General features: G+C 38.9%; 1 protein-coding gene across 1 annotated transcript in view; it reads left to right on the top strand.

The window, feature by feature from the left end:
* ESCO2 (establishment of sister chromatid cohesion N-acetyltransferase 2) overlaps positions 1-12986 on the top strand; it is a 28111-nt gene that overhangs the window by 11411 nt on the left and 3714 nt on the right. Inside the window, exons 5-10 of the mRNA XM_081236660.1 lie at positions 830-887; positions 3627-3753; positions 4856-4987; positions 6430-6519; positions 7220-7363; positions 12026-12201. Coding sequence (XP_081092786.1) covers positions 830-887; positions 3627-3753; positions 4856-4987; positions 6430-6519; positions 7220-7363; positions 12026-12201 — 727 coding nt within the window. The remainder of the gene's footprint in view (positions 1-829; positions 888-3626; positions 3754-4855; positions 4988-6429; positions 6520-7219; positions 7364-12025; positions 12202-12986) is intronic.

Raw genomic sequence — 12986 nt, forward strand, 5'->3', positions numbered from 1 at the left:
GTTGTGGCCTCTCCCGTTGCGGAGCACAGGCTCCGGATGCGCAGGCCCAGCGGCCATGGCTCACGGGCCCAGCCGCTCCGCGGCATATGGGATCCTCCCAGACCGGGGCACGAACCCGTATCCCCTGCATCAGCAGGCGGACTCTCAACCACTGCGCCACCAGGGAGGCCCTCTTTTGCCCATTTTTAATTGGACTTTTTTTTATTATTATTGAGTTTTAAGAGTTCTTTTTATATTCTGTATACAAATCTTTGATCAGAAATATGATTGAAAGTATTTACTCCCTAGTCTGTGGCTTGTCTTTTTATTCTCTTAACAGTTTTTGCAGAGCAAAACACTTAAATTTGATAAAGTCTAACTCATTTAATTTTTCTTTCATGTATTATGCTTTTGGTGTTGTATGTAAAAAATTATTACCAAACCCAAGTTCATGTGGATTTTTCTACTAGAAGTTTTATAGTTCTACATTTTGCATTTAGATCTGTGATCCGTTTTGAGTTAATTTTTATGTGAGTGTTGTCATTTTTTTGAATGTGGGTGTCAAATTGTTCCAGCACCATTTGATGACTGTCTTTTCTCCGTTGAATTAATTTATGTCTTTTTGTCAAAAATCAGTTGACTGTATCTGCGTGGGTGTTTCCGGTCTCTCTATTTTGTTCCATTGATCTATTTGTCTATCCCTTTGTCAATACTGTACTGTCTTGATTACTTTTAAGTCTTGAAATCAAGTAATGTGAGTATTTTGGTTTTATTAACCTTTAAACTCTTATGCTTTAAAGCTTTAAGTTTATTCTGTGATACAAATTATTGTCACCTTTTTCCCTACAAGTTTCTCCTGAGACCCTTGTCTATCCCATCTTCACCGTGTCTTCAGTCAACACAAAAAGGTAAGTGTCACTCTTATTTTAATGTTCAAGGTTTAATTGTGAGTCCACTGGGTCTCTTTTTCTTTCTTACACTATTTAATTTGGAGAACACTGTTTTTTTTCCCCATTAAAGAGATATTGAGAATAGGAGATGAAATCAGATCCTCTCATAGAAACTTCATAAGAACTTGAAGAGTTGAGAGAAGGAAAAGACCTTTGTGTTTGTGGACTTGAACAGTAATAATTGCTACATTTTTATATAGTACCTGACCCATAATAAGTAGTTTATATCCATTATTTCACTTATCCCCACAACAACCTAGAAGATTGATGCTATTATTACCATTTTCAGCTGGGAAAACTGTTTGTAATTCAGCCACAGTTGCACAGCTATTAGTTGGCAGAGCCAGGACTAGAATCCATATTTTAACCAAAGCCCATTAGGCTGTATTGCCACCCCTGTGTGACAACATATTGATAATAGTTCACGTTTAATGGGTGTTTACAACCTCATGGTGTAGATACCATCATTACCCCATCTTATAGATGAGGAGACTCTGGCCAGAGGAGTAAGTAACTTGCAGCAGCTTAATGCTGTTATAAATCCCAGCTGAAGCTACCACTATCCTGGTCAAAGCTAAAACTGGAAGTGTGGGAGGCATGGGTACATGTGAACATAAGTGGAAAAGCTCTGAGAAAGAAGTTTCTTAGTCTGAACGTCTCATCTAGCTAAGCAGCTTTGGTTCTTTTCTCCCTATTTGATGACAAACAACTAAAGGTATTGAGCAAGGTACTTCCTAGGTAAGTTCTCCTACTCTTAGGGCATCTCACCCTAAATTGACTTGGAGATTGGGTTGGGTGGGCAACTTTTCCCCTTCAAAGGCCATATTCCTAGTTTTTTTCACCCTTCCCTTTTCTCATCTGTCTTCTTTCATGACTATCTATTGAGGATTGAAACCTACCACAATTAGCTAATAACAGCATATAAACTAATTTAACCTAGCATAAGGAGATATTAGGGGAGTGTTGGTTGAATCATTTGAAATTTGTTCATTATGTAGGACCTAAAAAATCAGATATCATCAATTTCTTGTGGCTTAATCTATGAGTTTTACTTTAGGTAGGTTACAGATTCTTTGGATTTGTAGTCTCACGTTTGGCAAACATTTATAGAATACCATGTGGTATTGAACTACAGCGCGTTTTGGAGATGTGAAGGTAAATAACACATGGTCCTGCTATCAAGGAAGTTATGGTTAGAAGAGGACAGGTATTTAAACAAATACTTATAATAAACTTAAAATTGCTAGGATAGAAGTAAAGAGATTGTGGTCACGCATGCAGAGGTGGGAAGAGCTGAGGTACTTAGCAAACGTTGTATAAGGGGTGGGGGGGTCAGCAACCTAGACAAGTGTTTTTTAATATTACAGGCATTAGTAGTTTATCAAATCAGTTTAAGGGCATCACATCTAGCATTTTTAAAAAATGGAATAATGCATCTCTCACGTAGTAAGTGTATTTAGTGAATCCTTTTTTTTTTCAGTTATATATATATGTATCTGTATTGGTCATCATGTGAAATATATTTCTCACCATAGGTTTGTCAAGTCAGTTTGAAAGCCATTTTCTAGTCAGATGCTAGCAAGACACCTTGGGTTAGCATAAAGCATTAGATAGGGTTTTTTTTCCAGTGTTTTTTCATTTGTCAGTGTCAGCTTCTGTTTGAACCCCTTGCTTTGGGTACTTGGTTTTTTTCCTTGCCTCTACTCTCTAGAGATTTCTATTTCTTTGATCCTTGGAAAAAGGTCATTTCATTATAAGGCAAGGGTTACAAACTCAGTGCCTACAGAGCCAGCCAGGCTGGGCAGAGACTGGAGCCAACTGGAGAAGCATGCCCCACCTAAAAGAGCATGTGCTGTGTAGCTCCAACTAGTAGATTCTTCGATGAAGCAGAGGTCTAATGATCTTACAGTGTCTCTTGCAATGTTGGAAATACACATTTTTAAGTGGAATCTCTAGATTTTAAAATATTGGTAGCTAATCCAAAGTTTTAAACTCTGTGCAAGTTGATCAAAACATCTGCTAGCTGGTTTTGGCCAAAGGGCTCCTGTTTGCAGTCTCTATAAGCCAGTCCCAGCGTTCTCTCCTAATGCGAAAAGGTTGCCTCAACAACATCTCTCCAGCCAATTTTTTTTTTTCTCTAAGAATTTGAGAATAGTAGGGTGCTGCTTTAAGCATGCGGACTAGCGAGTGTATTAGCCTCACTCACTGCCCCAGTAAAAAGTTGTTGGATCATAATGTGCTGGTGACTGACTTCTTGTGGGTCTGTGAGATTCAGTATTAGAGTCTACATACCTGCTATGGTATTCCAGGAGTTTCTTTATGCCTACATGGGTAAATATTGTCCTAAGTTTTGATAAAGCAAAAAATTAAATTTTAAGGGTGACATCAACTTACAAAGAAATCCTGCACATATGCAGCTGATACTGTAGATGAAATCCCTTCGACGTGGTGTTAGAAGACAGGGATTTGAGTCTTTCTGCCATTCTTCACTAGTTACTTTACCTTGAGTAGTTTACTGATCCTGTCTGAGTGGGCCTCAGGTTTCTCATTGTTTCTAGCCCTATTGCTTTATCAAGTTTTGTCGATAGAAAGCCTTAAAAATTGCAAAGTCCTCTGCAAATGTTATATATATTTCTTTTCATTATAATTTGTCAAATATTTTTAAATTATTAAATAATACCAACTTTCTACTTCAAGATCTCTAGTTGAAGAACAGTCTTCTGTGGGATGCGTCACGTCTACTAACTTCTTGAAACAAATCAATACACAGAAAAATACTAATACCAGAGATGCAAATAAAGAAACAAAAGACCAGCTTGTCATTGTGAGTAAAGTTAAAACAAAGCTCCTCCTGTACATGGCTCTCACATACAGAACCTGAAGTCTGACGTGTTGTCTAAGCATAGTTACCAGGGGTTATAGATATTTTGAGTTTGTAAACGCTACCTTTGCTGTAGTGGCAGCATTTAAAGCTAGTCAAGTACATTTTTGAACTTACGGTGTTGGGCAGTCCTAGCAAAGTAGTAGAATGCTGATGAATGAGTTGCCTCTGGATAAGGAAAAGTATTGTTGATCTATAAAAGACTTAATGAGAATAGCAACATTGCATTAGACCTGGGTTTGGCAGACTATGGCTGTGGGCCAAATCCGGACCATGGCCTATGAGCTAAAAATGGCTTTTACATTTTTAAAGCGTTCGAAAAAAAGAATATGTGTGTCCTGCAAAGCCTAAAATGTTTACTTTCTGGCCCTTGGTAGAAAGTTTGCAAATGCCTATATAGACAATGCAAAATTTGGTATTTTTCAGTAGCATTAAGCAAAGCCTTATGAGATACAATGGGAATTAATAAGCCTTGACATTGAATATCCCTGAATTCTCTATATTCATTAACTTATCTGTGCTTTTCCTGAACTTCTACTATGTATTTTACTTATTTTTTATCAACTCTTGGGGAAAAAACTTTCAGACTCCTAACCACTTAAGGAGAAAATACTATATAATGAATGTATAAGTCCTGAAATTTTTGTCCTGCCTCTTTGAAATGAGGCTTTTTTAGGCCTCTCGTATAAGAGCTTAATAAGGAAGTTCCATTGTTCATCTTAGCTATAATATTTATGATTTAATCTTATTGCTTCCTAGAACTATGGGTCCAGCTAAAGAATCTTGATTTTTTTTCCCACTGTACAAAGAGGCAGTTTCACTTCTTTCATCACTATTGCATGTTTAGGGCTCTTCTCATTCCATTTTGTTGGTGCAGAGAGAGAAGATAGAGTAACCAGACTTTCATTTAGTATTTCACCTGTGCAGCATAAAAACAAAAAATGAGGACAAATTTGAATGAATGGACAAATTTACATGAACTAAATGTAGAGCTAACTGTGATGTGTTTAGATAGGTTTGTTTTTTTTTTCTCTTCCAATTGTAGGACGCTGGTCAGAAACATTTTGGAGCCACCATGTGTAAGTCTTGTGGCATGATCTACACTGCTTCCAACCCCGAGGATGAACTGCAGCATGCTCAGCATCACCACAGATTTCTGGAGGGAATCAAATATGCAGTAAGTAAAAAAATTAGTCGTTTCCATTTGTTCTAAAAAGTGAAGCTGGGCTTCCCTGGTGGCGCAGTGGTTGAGAGTCCGCCTGCCAAAGCAGGGGACACGGGTTCGTGCCCCGGTCCGGGAAGATCCCACATGCCACGGAGCGGCTGGGCCCGTGAGCCATGGCCACTGAGCTTGTGCGTCCGGAGCCTGTGCTCCGCAACGGGAGAGGCCACAGCAGTGAGAGGCCCACATACCGCAAAAAAAATAAAAATAAAAAAGTGAAGCTGCTTTAAAAGATACATTTCTTTTGCCTAAATATGGAAAGATCTATGTGTCCAAAAATATTTCATCATCTGCAATTTTGTTGTCCTTAATATTTGAGACTGATGGTATTTAAAAGTTAAGTTTTAGTAAAAGTGCCACTTCAAACCTCCTGTCCTAATGTAAGAGAAGCTATTGTTCTAGGCTGAGTGAACATCCTGCATCCTTACCTCTAGCTTTCAGAGCTGAGCAGTCAAGATACAAAACTCAAAGACTTGAGGAGTTTCTCCTTTCCTCACTTTAGTTTCTTCTTTATCGATAACCTTAGAAAAACGGCTTTTCTTTACTGAGAAGAGAGGTCCCACCTCTTCATCAAGCACTCTCCTACTCCAAATACATCCTATTGTTGGCCTTATCTTTATGACTACACCTGCTACTCAAATGCACTCCCTTTTTTGCCTATTTTTATTGCTGTAGTTCACGCCTTCATAATATTTTTTTTTTTTTTTTTTTTTTTTGGCGGTACGTGGGCCTCTCACTGTTGTGGCCTCCCCCGTTGTGAAGCACAGGCTCCAGATGTGCAGCCTCAGCAGCCATGGCTCACGGGCCCAGCCGCTCCGCGGCATGTGGGATCCTCCCAGACCGGGGCACGAACCCGTATCCCCTGCATCGGCAGGCAGACTCTCAACCACTGCGCCACCAGGGAGGCCCACGCCTTCATAATACTTTTAGCCTTATTTATTAAAACTCTGCTTGGTGACTTCCCTGGCAGTCGAGCAGTTAAGACTCTGCACTGCCAGTGCAGGGGGTGCAGGTTCAATCCCTGGTCAGGGAACTAAGACCCCACTTGCTGCTGGTGCGATGCCCCCCCCCAAAAAACCCCTCTGCTTATCCCACCCCTCCCCCACCTTCACACCCCTAATAATTCATTGTTTTTTCTTTATATTCCTATGAAGGGCTCTTATTTGACTTCAACTTATTTTATAATAGATTGTTTACATGTCTCCTGATAGGGTGTCAGCCCCTGGAGGGCAGACACTTTGTTTTAGGCATCTTTTATTTCCCTTACCACATTCCTGTAGTTGGGTTTTATCATTTTTATATCATTCATTGTCCATCTTTTTGTTCTCTCCAGACCATATTATTTAATTTTTTTCCCTCTTCAGATTAAACTGTGACTTTTTATTTTCCTTTGGCAGGGCTGGAAAAAAGAACGTGTCGTAGCAGAATTTTGGGATGGGAAAATTGTGTTGGTCCTGTCACATGATCCGAGTTATGCTATCAGAAAGGTGTGGAACATTAGTTTTTCTTTTCTTTTTTTCATTGAAGTGTAGTTGATTTATAGTGTTACTTTCTCAATCTTTGTTTTCCTCCTACTCTCCCCATTCTCTACCAAGAAATCAACCTATGTTGAACTGTAAAATACTTTTGCTTATAGATAATCCGCTGTACTTTGGTACAGTTGTAAGGAGGACTTTCATAGTACGTCATACAAAATTAAATTTACAGTTACAAGACAAAGGAGTGTCAGGGGGAGATTAAAGAAAACAGATAAGGCTCTATAGCTTATCTTTTACCTACATCTTCAATTTGTGAGAGAGAAACTAAACTTATAATATTGAGAAATTAATGGCTCCAGAGTCTAATTCTTATGTTGGTGTTGCCTTTGTCTCTTGGGCTGGATGTTTAGCCCCAGTGAACAATGAATAAAGCTGAAATAAAATCGTCCTACTCCTTATCCCTCCCAAGGGTCTGAATTTCTGTCTGCTAAAAGCAATCTTTAAAATAGTTTCTTAAAACCCTGTTTCCAAAGTGGCAGAAACATGCATCAATAGTGAAATAATTTTGGAATTGTGTAAATTTAGGAAGTAGAGATAAAAGAGGCTAAACTTGGTAATGGTAATCATACTTTTTGTGTATATAAATATGTATATTTTCTATTATACTTTCTAAAACAAATACACATCTTTTGGTTTTTAACATCATTAGGTCGAAGATGTCCAGGAACTTGTCGATTATGAATTGGGCTTCCAGCAAGTTGTTCCCAGACATCCAAACAGAACCAAAACTTTTCTCTTTATTTCTGATGAAAAGAAAGTAGTTGGGTGTTTAATTGCAGAGCCCATCAAACAGGTATCGTATATGTCTAATAAGTTGCTGGTATAATTTGTGAGCAAAATAAAGTAGTTGGGAGAAGTCTCAAGCATTTAAGAATGCTACCATTAATGAATTTTTCCTTCTAAAATATCCTTGACCATATAGATCATTGAAGTCATTTTTTTCTATTATATCTGGTATTTTGCCTTATATAAGCAGGATAAGTCAGTCTTAAGTTCATGTTGTCTTTTATATACCTGGACTATAAAGTATAGTATTTTTTTTTTTTTTTGCGGTACGCGGGCCTCTCACTGTTGTGGCCTCTCCCGTTGCGGAGCACAGGCTCCGGACACGCAGGCTCAGCGACCATGGCTCACGGGCCCAGCTGCTCTGCGGCATGTGGGATCTTCCCAGACCGGGGCACGAACCCGCGTCCCCTGCATCGGCAGGCGGACGCTCAACCACTGTGCCACCAGGGAAGCCCTAAAGTATAGTATTTTAAATAAGCTCAGCTATTGAACATGTGGCTTAGTGCAGGTTAATATGTTTGGCAAAATAGTCCTTACTTGTGCCTTAATTAGAATCTACTTTGGATACTAATTAGCAGTGTTCTAGCAGAGGAGCAAACAGTAGCCCATGGGCCAAGTGTGGCCCTCCACCTGTTTTGGTAAATAAAGTTTTATTGACACACAACCATGCTCATTCATTTCCATATTAATCTGTGGTTGCTTTTGTGCTACAAAGGTAGGGTTGAGTAGGTGCAAAAGAGACCACGTGGCCCAAAGAGTCTAAAGTATTTACAATTTGACCCCATACAGAAAAAGGTTGCCAACCCTTGTTCTACAATAGAGATATATAGTTTTTGCCTTTCAAGGAGCTTACAGGGTAATCTTTAGCTAGGAAGACGTATAGTTCAAATGTGTTCTTTAAACCTGACTTTATAATGTCCCACACTTATGTCTCCTTCCTTTTTTTTTTTTTTTTTTTGTTTTTCTTTTTGCGGTATGCGGGCCTCTCACTGTCGTGGCCCCTCCCGTTGCGGAGCACAGGCTCCGGACGCTCAGGCCCAGCGGCCATGGCTCACGGGCCCAGCCGCTCCACGGCATATGGGATCCTCCCAGACCGGGGCACGAACCCGTATCCCCTGCATCCGCAGGCAGACTCTGAACCACTGCGCCACCAGGGAGGCCCTCTCCTTCCTTTTAAAAATACTTATTTGTCTCAGTACATCTTGAAATGATGCTCTTAGTCCTTTTTATTTTATTATTTGAATTTTATTTATCTTTTTATACAGCAGGTTCTTATTAGTTATCTATGTTATACATATTAGTGTATATACGTCCATCCCAATCTCCCAATTCATCCCACCACCAACCTCCCCCCACCCCCGCTTTCCCCCCTTGGTATCCATACGTTTGTTCCCTGCATCTGTGTCTATTTCTGCCTTGCAAACCAGTTTATCTGTACCATTTTTCTAGATTTCACATATATGCGTTAATATACGATATTTGTTTTTCTGACTTACTTCACTCTGTATGACAGTCTGTAGGTCCATCCACGTCTCTACAAATGACCCAATTTCGTTCCTTTTATGGCTGAGTAATATTCCATTGTATATATGTACCACATCTTTATCTATTCGTCTGTCGATGGGCATTTAGGTTGCCTTCATGACCTGGCTGTTGTAAATAGTGCTGCAATGAACATTGGGGTGCATGTGTCTTTTTGAATTCTGGTTTTCTCTGGGTATATGCCCAGTAGTGGGATTGCTGGGTCATGTGGTAGTTCTGTTTTTACTTTTTTAAGGAACGTCCATACTGTTCTCCATAGTGGCTGTATCAATTTACATTCCCACCAGCAGTGCAAGAGGGTTCCCTTTTCTCCACACCCTTTACAGCATTTGTTGTTTGTACATTTTCTGAATGTAAAGTGATACATGTCCATTCTAACTGGTATGAGGTGATACCTCATTGTAGTTTTGATTTGCATTTCTCTAATAATTAGTGATGTTGAGCAGCTTTTCATGTGCCTCTTGGCACATCTTGGTATATCTTCTTTGGGAAAATGTCTATTTAGGTCTTCTGCCCATTTTTTAATTGGGTTGTTTGTTTTTTTAATATTGAGCTACGTGAGCTGTTTATATATTTTGGAGATTACTCCTTTGTCTGTTGATTCATTTGCAAATTTTTTCTCCCATTCTGAGGGTTGTCTTTTCGTCTTGTTTATAGTTTCCTTTGCTGTGCAAAAGCTTTTAAGTTTCATTAGGCCCCATTTGTTTATTTTTGTTTTTATTTCCATTTCTCTAGGAGGTGGGTCAAAAAAGATCTTGCTGTGATTTATGTCAAAGGGTGTTCTTCCTATGTTTTCCTCTAAGAGTTTTATAGTGTCCGGTCTTACATTTAGGTCTTTAATCCATTTTGAGTTTATTTTTGTGTATGGTGTTAGAGAGTGTTCTAATTTCATTCTTTTATAATGTAGCTGTCTAGTTTTCCCAGCACCACTTATTGAAGAGACTGTCTTTTCTCCATTGTATATCCTTGCCTCCTTTGTCAAAGATTAGTTGAACATCAGTGCATGGGTTTATCTCTGGGCTTTCTATCCTGTTCCATTGATCTATATTTCTGTTTTTGTGCCAGTACCATATTGTCTTCATTACTGTAGCTTTGTATCTTACTCCTTTTTATACGTGCCTTCCCTTTTTTCCCCTCATTTCTACCATCTTTCTTATTTTCCTTTTTTCTGCTTTTCATCTCATATATATATATTTATACACACACACACACACATATACATATATAGTCTCTTGTGTGTTTATCAGACAGTAGAGAGAGAAAAGCAGTTGGTTTGTACTATGGGCTGTAAAAATGATTAACTTGGCCTTTTCTTTCTTTGATCTTTTTCTTTTTTTAAATAAATTTATTTATTTAATTATTTTTGGCTGTGTTGGGTCTTCGTTGCTGTTTGTGGGCTTTTCTCTGGTTGCGGCGAGCAGGGACTACTCTTTGTTGCGGTGCGCAGGCTCTCATTGTGTTGGCTTGTCTTGTTGCAGAGCACGGGCTCTAGACTCACAGGCTTCAGTAGTTGTGGCTTGCGGGCTCTAGAGCGCAGACTCAGTAGTTGTGGCATACGGGCTTAGTTGCCCCGCAGCATGTGGGATCTTCCCAGACCAGGGCTTGAACTCGTGTCCCCTGCGTTGGCAGGCGGATTCTTAACCGCTGCGCCAGCAGGGAAGCCCAAAATCTACATTTACCGGACGTAATCCCTCATAAGTTGAGGAAGATCTCTATGGCCAACTAACTCATACATATACTCTTCTATTCATTCTCATTTCGGAAGCAAAGTTTTCTCCGTGGGAGTTAAAACTTAATATACACCTATCAAAACAGCTACAATAGAAAATAGTGACAATAGCAAATGCTGGTGTGGATGCAGGGAAACTAGATTTCTCATACATTGTTGGAGGGAATGTAAAATGTTACAGCCCCTCTGGAAAAAGTTTGGCAGTTTCTTAAAAAACTAATCATACATTTACCATATGACCCAGCAATCATACTCCTGGGCATTTATCCCAGAAATGAAAACTTATGTCTACACAAAAACCCACACCTGAATATTTATAGCAGCTTTATTTTTAATAGCCAAAACCTGGAAACAACCAAAGTGTCCTTCAGTAGGTGAGTGATTAAACAAACTGGTACATCCATACATGGAATATTATTTAGCAATAAAAAGGAGCAGACTGTTGATATATGCAACAACTTGGACAGGTATCAAGGGCATTGTGCTGAGTGAAAAAGAGCCATTCTCCAGAAACAGAGACACAAACGTAGAGAACAAATGTATGGACACCAAGCAGGGAAAGTGGCGGGTGGGATGAATTGGGAGATTGGGATTGACATATATACACTAATATGTATAAAATAGATAACTAATAAGAACCTGCTGTATAAAAAAATAAAATTAAAAAAAAAGCCATTCTCAAAGGGTCACATTCTGTATGAGTCCATTTGTATGATATCCTCAGAATGTCAGAATTTTAGAGACAGAGAACAGATTGTGGTTGCCAGGGTTTAGGGATGGTGGGGGGCAGGGAAATGGGTGGGATTATAAAGAGGTAGCAAGAGGAAGAGCTTCATGATGATGCAGTAGCTCTGTATTTTGATTGTGGTGATGGTTAAATCAGTATTCAGGTATGATGAATTGTCATGGAACTATACACACACATTGCACCCATGTTAATTTTTGCTTTTGGTGTTGTACTATAGTTATGGAAGATGTAACTATTGGGGGAAATTGGGCGAAGGATACATGTCCTCTTTGTACTATTTGTCAACTTCCTCTGAATCTATAATTATTCAAAATAAGACGTTTAAAGAAAAATTTAAATACCCAATTTCATAGTTTATGTGCAAAAACCTTCTTTAATGTTATTAGTTTTTTAGAATATAAAATGTACATTTTAGGATGGAGAGAATTACACTAGGATGTGGGAATATCTCAACACCACTAGTAATTTTTAAGCATTGTGTGACTGTAAATGGGCAAGAATTCAAGAAATAGCAAAGAATTTTAACATTTTTGTGAAAGTAGGATAAGATTAATTTTAGATACTTAAATTTTGTTTAAAAAATGGTTTTTAAAAAGAAATGTGAACTCAGCTGTATTGTTAGCTCTAGATGCTTCTGTGTATCATTGCAGGCCTTCCGTGTCCTGTCTGAACCAACTGGTCCAGAATCCCCAAGCTCTAAAGAATGTCATAGGGCTTGGCAATGTTCAGATGTACCAGAACCTGCAATCTGTGGGATAAGTAGAATCTGGGTCTTCAGACTGAAGAGAAGAAAGCGCATTGCAAGACGACTGGTAGATACTCTCAGGTAAGAAATAAAATAAAATGGATTAGACCCAGCTTAGCTTTCCCAGAACCTTTCTCGGCTCATGAGCCAAAGGGAATGATGTTGGTAAGACACTTCTATATAAATACTACCAAAGTCAGGCTAAGGCAATGCTGGCACTGAAAAAAAAAAAAAAAGAACTAGATATACTCAATTTCGGGCACAACATTCCAAGTCTGAAACATAGTAGCCCAGTGCTTTTCAAACTACCTGTGGTCAAAGACTGGATTTTGTTACAGACCAACACATTAATAAAATAAAGTAAAGATAAATTGCTAGGAAACAAACAAATGGAAAAATGGAGGCCCAAATTTTTATTAGCTTCAACACATGTAAGATTACATTTAAATAAATCTATAAAAACAAAATATAAGTTAAAAAAAAAGAATTTTGGGGACTTCCCTGGTGGTCCAGTGGTAAAGAATCTGCTTTCCAATGCAGGGGACGTGGGTTTGATCCCTGGTCAGGGAACTAAGATCCCACATGCCACGGGGCAACTAAGCCTGTGCACCACAACTATTGAGCTCATGCGCCTCAACTAGAGAGCCCGTGTGCTGCAAACTACAGAGCCCATGCGCTCTGGAGCCCACGCACCACAACTAGAGAGAGAAAACCCAAACGCCGCAACTAGAGAGAGAAAACCCATGCACCTCAACAAACAGCCCACATGCTGCAACTACGACCCAATGCAGCCTAAATAAATAAATAAATAGAAAAAATAATTTTAGAAATTGTACATTAAAAATAAATATTAAAAAAAAAGAATT

The sequence above is a fragment of the Mesoplodon bidens genome, assembly GCF_964165515.1.
Source record: "Mesoplodon bidens genome assembly, chromosome: 6".
NCBI classification, from domain to species: Eukaryota; Metazoa; Chordata; class Mammalia; order Artiodactyla; family Ziphiidae; genus Mesoplodon; species Mesoplodon bidens.